Genomic DNA, 10,114 nt, shown 5'->3' on the forward strand with positions numbered 1-10,114 from the left:
GACCTCACAGCAGTTTGGCCAGACGACGCTGCGGGGGTTGTGCGAGCTAAGAAATACAATTTATTTGGATATGTGTCAAGTGATGAGTCAAAATGTTTGCTCTGGGAAATGAGTCTTTCAGTGATCCATTGCCTAAACCAAATGCTAAGAATGCTTATAGACATAAACAACGGTGTAATCAAACGAAGATGGGTTAGTACATTTGTTGTTTTGTCATCGGAATTTGGCCATTTTTGAACATGTCAGTTTAGTGAAGAACGCTCAAGGACTTTGATACGCTTTTACCCGGCAATGTGTCGCTGACTAGTTGTTCTTTGGTGCCATCTTGAGTTCATTATTTAAAACTGCAAGTGAATTAAAGTACTGTAGGAAAATATCTCACTAAGCAGATTTGTATCCATTCTTCCATTTTCTTAAGCCGTGTTTCTACAAGTTATATAGTTAACACTTAATTCATTTCTTAAAGACAAGGAACATCCATTCATGATCTTAATCGCAGACAAAAAAATTCTGTTGCGCATGCGTACCTGCATACCAGTTATGCGCACTCATGCATATATTGTAAACCATATTAACCAATTTACATATTGAATTGCTGTCTTCTTGTCTGACCGTTTAGTTCAGGGCAAAGCTTGTTATAGCAGATTGATTAACAAAACATGTCTGCAGCTAACTACACAAGTATATAATAAGCATCTCGTGTGAGTATATCTTTTATTCACGTTTGTGTTTTTGTCTCATTGATACATCAAATGATGCAAATGGACACAGCTACAATTGATGAAATACAAAGAATAATGGGAAAATGGAAATACATTGCAATAAACTGAATAAAATGATGGTGGCGCTTGATGGCAAGAGAAAATAAAATGTTGGAATGTGGGGGATTTGGCATATTTGAATTTGATGCGTTTCATATTTCAGGAAACAATTTGGACTCAGAAGGTGTTTTATGTTTTTCAGCAGACATGACCCATCAAGTCTCAGTGAGGGATTTTTCTGTATCAGATATTTGATCCACCCTTTAGATGACTAAGTAGTGCCATCCTGTTTAAACAGGATTTAGAGGTAAAAGGCTTAACATAACACTTGCCAATGTTTCTTATGATTCTTCTTATATATATATATATATATATATATATATATATATATATATATATATATATATATATATATATATATATATATATATATATATATATATATATATATATATATATATATATATATATATATATATATATATATATATGTGTGTGTGTTTTGAACTTCAATAAACTCGCATCAGCCGTTAAAACTTGTCATTATATGTGATGCTGTCAAAACTTTAAAAAAATAATTTTGCATTGTCTCACCTTTAAAATCAACTGTTTACAGCAACTGTTCTACTTTTCCCCATGTACTGTGAATGTAAAATGATCACCCTTTCTGGTCCTGGGCGTACAAACAAGCAGGCTTAGAAACTGCAATTCATTTCCTCTCCAGTCTAACCACTGTATATAATTTAACAAAATACTGTTGATAGTTCTCTATTTTGCACACCATAAATGGGTGGACTTGTGGCATGTGTAATGATGTTTACAAATCAGAGCATCCAGGAACCGGAAAATGTCATGCTTAAAATATGTGCTCACAGATACACAAATATACAATTGCCTGTGGGGCTTGGGCTTTTCACCCGTGATTGTCCCATGACAGGAGCAGTTTGTTTTGTCTATGTGTGAAGTGTGTGTCCGTGCAAAAACAATAACACGAAAATTGATTGAATGTTCATAATTTTATGTTTGTTTCCTTTGCAGTTGCGACTTTAACACAACTCTAGGGATAAGATGTCTCTTGTCATTATTGTCGCCAGTATTTTGTGTAGAATCTTAGTTCAAAATATTGAAAAATTAGTAATCGTGCCATCTAGTGGCAAATTTGCGTTCATCAAGTCAGCACATGTGCGTGCTCATGAACGAGGCCGTTCAGTAGATCAGATGCACTTAGAAAAAGTTTGCCAGCCCGGATGCAGGAGAATTGTGTTTAAAAGAACAGTTTGTATTCATTATTTATTTATTCATTTGTGTATTGAGTGGATGGAGTGACGGGGAGTACAAAACTTAGACCGATTGCTAAGTGTTCTTTCATTGTCAGTTGTCTGACATTTCAAATTCTGGGAGAGGTACATTAATCATTATTATATTCGGCACTGACAGATGCAATGGGCTTCGGCATGCCCTGGAACCTTGGATACATGGATGGATGGTTCCGACAATAGAAGGATTTTCTCTTAAGCCGTGTTGAAAACAAAGTCGTCAGTGCCATCTTTAGTCCAGTGGATGTCCTCATTACACAGTTTTGGGGTAAGATACGTCATGTTCATTTAATAACGTGAAGAGATCGGATTACAGCAGTTCAACAACTGTTGACAACTCCAGATCATTCAGCTCAAAAATATTTCAATACATACAAAATAGTGACTTCTGTTGGCCAATATATGCTATTGCATATAAGCACTAGACGAAAATACGACCTAATAAATCGAAATTGCATTGTTTAGCTCGACGAAATAAACTACAAACACACACAATACAATGGTAGCTTCCAATCGTATTGCTTGCTTACTTTCCGTTACAGTTGTCCCGCTATGACTTTAAAGACTGCGGTTTTCACTTAAGTTTTGTTTTTTTTTTGTTTTTTTTAAACAAAACAATCACTCTTGTAACTTCTAAATAGCATTTGTCCGATAAGAATAATGTCAAGTAGTTGATTTCTGGGTCAACTAAAGAACAATTAAATAAAATAGAGTTCAAAATCCAAGACATTGACAAATTCTTTAATTGGAACCTATTAACGTTGTAAAAGCCCACATGCTTCAAATTCAAACAAAGAGGCTCCACATTATGACAGGGTGTAATGAAACATGTGGAAAATCGTAAGCGAGAAAGAAAAAAAAAAAGTCACCTTTATTCATTTCTGTAACTTAGTCCTGCTCGGGGTGAGCTGGAGCCTTGCCTACCCCAAATGGAATAAGACTAAATAATGGTTCTTTTAAGTGCAAATCATTTGGTCAACACTGACATAATTGTGCAACGTAATCTAACAGTTGAACAACCACTTAACCAGACAGGAAGCACAGTCATGGTAACACTGGAGTGTTAAGTTTGGAGCATGCATAAATAATTAAAGTTGTCAGCTTCTGTAATTTTAAAACAGGTGGATTTGTAATTATTTAATACGAGGACAAACGTTAATGGTTACTAAGTTCGACGATGCACGAGGAAAGGTTTTTCTTATTTTCAACATCATCTCAAACCTAGAGGTATGTCAATGTATGTAAATAGTACATTCATCATCAGCAGGACGTTTTGTAGTACACAATATTGACAAAAGCTGACATACAATACACATGCCCTTCTATAATTGAGCCATTCGCAAAGCTGTGCTAAGATACAACACATACTTTGATATAGAGATAAATAGAACATTTAAAAAACAAAAATAAAAACAGAAAATGACATTCGCAGCAGCCAACTTGAAGCAGTCAAGACTCCGGCATTGTACTCAGCCTTCAAACACAGCTTTAGATGGCCTGACGTAGGATTGCTCTTGCACATACATTTACAGGTGACCACTGAGTTTTGCGTAAAACCCATCAAGCAGTCTAGATCCTTCCACGCTATTCAGGCGGGATCTAGTTAGGAATGTCTGGGCTGCTGTTGCGCGAGTCGTATTTGTGATGGATGACGAGCAAAACCACACCCAGGAAGAAGCAAATGGAGCCCACGGTGATGTAGGCGATGCCCAGAAAAGGGTTCTTCCCGCCCATCCAGGAGATGGTGCTTAAGATCATTCGCTTGCGACCGTCAAAGCTCAGGACAGGATAATCTGATTGCATAACATGAAGGAAACATAACTGGAGATTCTTGGGACAGTAAGCACTTGAAAGTACCGGTAACTTAAAATGTGCTATAAATTAATCCAGTGGTAGCTTGCAGGATGAATTTAAAACACGCTGCAGACTCAATCTGCACATATATAATATAGATTTCATCATTCCGTTATTCATTCAAATTAGCATGTCAAACCCAAAAGTACAAAAGGATACTGTAAGCGATGTCCAAGATGTATCTGCCACTAGCTAGGGTTGGGGTTGAGCTGGACTTCTTCTGGATGATCCTATAGAGCTTGCGGAACGTGGGTAAGGCGGCCGTGCGCATCCACACGATGAAGTCCTCATTGATGAAGCCGTTGTTATCGTCGTCGTCGGGGTCCAGCTCATATACCGGCTTTCTCCAGTTGACTGGTTTGCTAGTACCTGAAAGAGGGGGAATATTTAAATCTGGAAAGATGTTGTAAAATGAAAGCAGGTATTTCTTTCAAAAAAAATTATACACGTTTGAAGATAATTGCTGAAAATGTGCAAAATTTGAAATTACAAAGTATTTGGGTGTGGAAATGGATGTATTGTGTTCAGTGTTTTACAATATTTTGAGTTTTCCTGTACTTTTTTCCCCCAATTATTCGGGGGCTGTGGCTAAAAGAGTGCCAAGTGATGTACATTAGCTTCGGCATGAAATGGGCATTGAGTGGGCAACCTAACCAGCCCATGTGATATATTCCAGCAACCTGGGGTTTTAAGCAGTCATACGGTATTTTCATGGCTTAAATATGTGGGGATGTATATGCATAAAAAAGATATGTTGTATTTGACAGTTGACAGCTGAGTGGTGCCTGGTTTCAGTACATTTAATGGATACGCCCACAGCAGGGGTTGGCCAGAAATCCCAAAAAACAAGATGCCTCATAAGAGTGTGTCATCAAGAACGAAGATTTTTACTAAATGTGTGATATAAAAAAAATGCCCAACATAAATTTTCCAATTTGTTTTCTTTTATTAGACTGCAAGAAAATTAACGATCCATCTTGTAAATGGAAATATAAAAGGAAAAAAACGGTCTTATTGTCAAATATTTCACCATACTTTTTCTTTAACAGCAAAACCAAAATGTCACCACACACACGGTTGAGTTTATAGTAATCAGAGTGTCCTGTATATCTTCTGTAGAGCTGCAGTTATTAATATCACTTTACATGGTTTTTAAGTGAAATACAACAGAGAGCTAGACCTACCTTGAAAAGCAATGTTAAGGTTGTCGTTTCCACCAGGATTCCTAAACTTCACATGTTTGTCTGTCCACCAAGCAATACCTTTCTTAACCAGAGGGATTCTGATTTTGGTGCCATTGGCAGCCACATGATAGAGAACCAGAGTGTCTGTACAAGAAAAAAAATATATTGATTGTAACACCGGTGCAACAAGCATTTACAATGATTTGTTCTTACCATTGAAGAGGCTGTTCGCTATGGCCCCACAAGGAGCAATGGGCAGGCCTTCACTGGTACGATAAGGCTCACATTCCTTGCTAGGATTCTGTGAAAGGGAATCAGTGTTAAGTTAAAAGGTGTCATTAAAATGGATGACAGAGCAAAAGCTTTAAAACGATACCGTCAAAGCAGAACGGTCCCCATTCAGTTGGCTATCGTCCCTGGATTTTACATAGCGTCTGTGGTTTTGATAAAAGTTGGATAAGCCGTAGTACATGAAGACGTTGCTCTGGAAAGGAAAAAGACATTTTGTTACTGACAGTAAAGATTAAAATGTCTTTTTTGCTCACTTTTCCACTGCACTGAACCTATCAGCTAGAATTTCCTCAGCCCCACTTCCCTCAATTTACGTGTGACAAAATTAAATGCTTATGATGAACAGTGCGGGAAAGCAGCTCTGGACAATTTGCATTTGCGATAAAATCCCAACGTGATAAGATGTGCTATCCTAAATGCGCGGTAGATGTCTTGACGCAAGCAGAAAGGTGACGAGGGGAGCAAAGATGTGCAGGAAAGGGAAGAAGATGTCATTGCTCAAGCTAAACCCTGTGATGTAGGTGCAAGTCATTTTTGCAGAGTTTTGTATTATTATTATAGGCCATATAAATTGTATTTATTTATCTATCGATTTAATTAAGTTCAGTGTTAAAGACGTGCATTCCATTTAATTACATTTCAATGATATTGTGTTTCATACAACATTAAAAGTTGGATTGCTGAAGTGGTAAAGCAACTTTAATTTCTTACTGATTTTCATTGCAGTAGTATACATGTATGTAACATGTTTACATCATACTTCAGTGGCCGTTTTGTTGTCATGGTAAATGCTTACGACTATGTGTCAAAGTAGTACTTTCTGAGTTTGTGGAAATAAACGTTCAGGTTAATTTATGGATCATTTTTCTTTTTTATTGTACTATCATCTATAACATCTGACATCGTTTATTGCAATAAAGGAGAATTGTTGAAAAAAAATAATAGCAATCAAAATTTTTAAGAAAAATAGGCACAATTAGATTGATTTTCATCATTATTCAGTCCAATTACAAAGTTATTCAGAAGCACATTCCAAAATAAGAGTAATTAATAATTAACCTTGAACTAAAATTGTATGTAAGTGGAGAATTTCTATCCTCAACGATTTTTTAATGTCACTCACAAAGCATTACGATCAATATTGGACACTAGGCTTCAGTCCATTTACTCCACTCATAGCAACAAAATTGCTATTGGACGCAGACATGTATTATTCAATGGAGTGTGTAGAGTGCAAGGGTAGGCAGCACACACCTCAAAAGGTTGCTCCAAAGTGAAATTGACAGAGCACATGCAGGACGTTTCGTTGTCCCAGCTGTAGTTTTTGGCACAGCTAAAGCATGGGCTTGACACATCCACACCGGTATAATCAATCTGAAAATGAAATGTAAGGAAACAAAACAAAAAAAACATTTAAGTACATAAAACACATAAATAATGCATATCATTAGTGATGTTGTGACAGATGTATTGGAGGCTGCAAAAAAAAAAGCATTTCAACTTTGAACTGTTATAACAATTGACTCAAGTTACTATCAATCGTTATTTCATATGAAATTGCAATGCCCCATTTGAAACAACTATTAATCAGCATGTATGTTCGTTCTGTACCCCCCCACCCCCCCAAAAAGAGAACGTGATCAAACTATGAGCTGTTTAGACAGTCAAGTCTGCTGATCATAGAAAATTATACTGCAAGAAATTTAAATGTTTATCAGTGCGTACATGTGTATAAGGTGTGTGTGCATGTAATGTGTATATTCTCAGGGTTCCATCAAACATTGTGGCTGCTCATTATGTTATGCAGCAGGGTTTGCCGTTAACCTTTTATGGGTACAAAACTGGAGACAAATACACTTTGTTCCAAATTATTATGCAAACTGGATTTAAGAGTCCAAACCTTTTTTTTTTTTTTTTTTGCTTTACCCATTAAACTCATGGGTGGCATTGTGTATCAAGGCCCTGTCGATCATTGGCAAAGACTCCTGCAATAAACAGGTGAGCCCAATTAAAGGAAAACTGCCTAAAAGTGATGTCCCACTTTAATAAGCAGGCCCCAGGTTTCACAGAATATCGGGAAGCAAAATAATCTCTGATGCTAAAAAATAGTAAGATAGTACTCTACCTTGCTCACGGTATGAAAACATTGGATATTTTAAAAAACGTATGCGTGATCAGGTGCCAAAGAGGTGTTTGAAGCTGCTTGTGCCGGCAATATCCTACGAAGCTAAAATTGTAGGATTCTCAAGAAGTTTGCAAGTGTGCTGGAATCCAACATTCAGCCACCCATAAACAATGCTCACAAGAAGAAATGGTTGGGATGGAATATTCTTTTAGGGTCCCTGAGGATGTGAAAATGACCTCTGCAAAGTATGTACAACAGGGTTCACCCACCTTTTTGAACTTGAGAGCACTTCTTTGGTACTGAGTACGAATGGCTACCAGTTTATGTGAAGACGTCGATCATGTTAATGATTTTTCACAATAATTAAGGAACATCTGAAGTAAATATGTAAATCAAGTGTCATATGTAATGTAAATGTATTACATGTATAATTGTTTGTAAAATTAATAGAAAATCACCAATGTTCTATCACTTGTAAGCTATTTGCAGAACATGCCTGCGGGCTACTTATGTGATCTTTGGGGACTACCTGGCACCCGCGGGCACTGCGATGGTGACCCCTAATGTAGAGTTTCTGGCTGACCACTTTCTTTTATGGTTCAAAAAGAAGAACCATATCTTTCGACATCAAATCATCTTCATGCATGACAATGCCCCATCTCAAGTAGCAAAACTTGAGTCACTGGCTGATATGGGCAAATAGAGAAGAGTAACTGATAGTGTACCATACCTGACATTACGTGACTTCAACCCTAGTAAGAAACTCTGGAGCATCATCAAGCAAAAGATCTATATAGAGTGGGACACAGTTCACATTCCAAGCAGCAGCTCTAGGACACCCAGCAAAAAAATTAAAGCTGAAACTGTCCAAGAACTCACAAGTTTGATGGATGCACCGCTTACTAAGATGATATCAAGCATGGGGTCCTATATTAACATGTAACTAGGCTTGTTTATTCAAAAGTTATTTCAATCTTTTTTTATTTTGTTTTATATGGTCGTATAATGTTACAAAATCAACATTTGACCATTTTGAGTTCTTTACAGCCTTGACATAATTTGGAACACTGTGTAGAACAGCTTGAGCCAGGGCTGGACTGGCAAAAATTGACCTTGGCATTTTGACTTAAGTTCACCGGCACATTCCTACCTACGAATAACCATACCTGCCTAACACGTATCTTTGCAACTGATGCTGAGTGACTTCATTTGATGTTGGTATTGTCAACTGATTAATGGGCTGCTTCCTCTAAATTGTGGTCTGGTCTCTTCCGGTAAAATGGAGCAACGTAATACTTAAAAGCACTGCATCAGAACCGAAAGACACTGACCCACCGGGAATGTGCCCTGTATGCCAAATGGCCCAGTCCGGCCCTGACTTGCCGAGATGTGAATTCAACTGTATTTGCTGTTGCTTTTTCCTTCGTTTTGCAATATATAAAATTTAGTATTCCAAATATTAAAAAAAACGGCATTAACACTATATAAAATTAACAAGTTACATTAACATACTCAATTCTCACTTTTTCCTCATATTATGATGTACTGTACTTGAGCACTCTCACAGATTAGCTAACTAGCATGACAAATGCTCGCCAGCGTTCGGCATTATAATCTTTTCAAACGGACTACTACGTGTCCGATTGGTTCAACTAAACCAGGCTGGGAAAGCCTGGAGGATCCAGTGAAAGGTTCGATACGTAAAATAAAATAATAAACCTGCACCTACCTCGAACTCCTTAATGTTGTTAGACGTAACGTACAGGCCGATGCCAATAGGGATAAAGATGAGACCAATGACGAAGAAAGCAGGAAGCACGGTACCAGCTGTCAAGATGGGCTGCCAAGCAGGTAGTCTCTGTTGTTTGAAAGCAGTGTTGTCCGGTTTCTTGCTTTTCACCACCCCTGCACCTCCATGACTAGAAGGGCCCGAGTGGTGGCCGTCCTCTTCCTTAGCGTTGTAGCTCGACGCCATCATGGCTGCAATCCGCTCCCACTAAATAACGCTGTCGTGGACAGCCGCTCACTTCCACATACAAAAGACACAACAGGAGACTTCAATTTGTAAAATCCAAATACTCGGGAGGGAGAAATCAAGCTATGGAATCCAAATAGCTGCTCGAGATCACCTTGATGATCTGTTTTAATAATTCCATCCCACACCAAGAAGCAGGAAGTAGCAAGGCCGACAGGCTGCGACCTAATGTTGACGTCACCATACTGAGGCATGACGCTCTGTCACGCTGTCACATGCAAGAATTCGGTTAGTGTCATTACAGTTTGTGGCAAATAAATGATTAAATAATGATAAAAATCATATATATATATATATATATATATATATATATATATATATATATATATATATATATATATATATATATATATATATATATATATATATATATATATATATATATATATATATATATATATATATATATATATTGTAATGCCCCGGAAGCGGGTAAGGATGCACTCAGTCGTCAGCGTGGCTCTAACACTTTATTTTCACTCAGAACAATGGGATACAGAATTCCTAGAACGAGCTGCTGTTGGCCACAACTCACGCCAACTCTAACT

At 37.4% G+C, this 10,114-nt stretch overlaps 1 protein-coding gene across 2 annotated transcripts; it reads right to left on the bottom strand.

Annotated features, from left to right (window-relative positions):
• Positions 1 to 2,797: 2,797 nt before the first annotated feature.
• LOC148413062 (cell cycle control protein 50A-like) lies at positions 2,798 to 9,774 on the bottom strand. Of its 2 annotated transcripts, XM_088433696.1 has the most exons (8): positions 9,661 to 9,774; positions 9,261 to 9,557; positions 6,661 to 6,780; positions 5,492 to 5,599; positions 5,329 to 5,416; positions 5,116 to 5,259; positions 4,091 to 4,300; positions 2,798 to 3,870 (listed from the first exon to the last, which is right to left on the bottom strand). In XM_088433696.1, the coding sequence occupies exons 2-8, from the start codon at positions 9,507 to 9,509 to the stop codon at positions 3,677 to 3,679; spliced, it is 1,113 nt and encodes a 370-aa protein (XP_088289822.1). In that variant the 5' UTR covers positions 9,510 to 9,557; positions 9,661 to 9,774; the 3' UTR covers positions 2,798 to 3,676. The 2 variants fall into 2 exon arrangements, with proteins under 2 accessions (XP_088289822.1, XP_088289821.1); XM_088433695.1 differs by having other exon boundaries at positions 9,261 to 9,737.
• Positions 9,775 to 10,114: the final 340 nt, after the last annotated feature.

The sequence above is a fragment of the Hippichthys cyanospilos genome, chromosome 14, assembly GCF_059441005.1.
Source record: "Hippichthys cyanospilos isolate Australia breed blue-spotted pipefish chromosome 14, RoL_Hcya_1.0, whole genome shotgun sequence".
NCBI classification, from domain to species: Eukaryota; Metazoa; Chordata; class Actinopteri; order Syngnathiformes; family Syngnathidae; genus Hippichthys; species Hippichthys cyanospilos.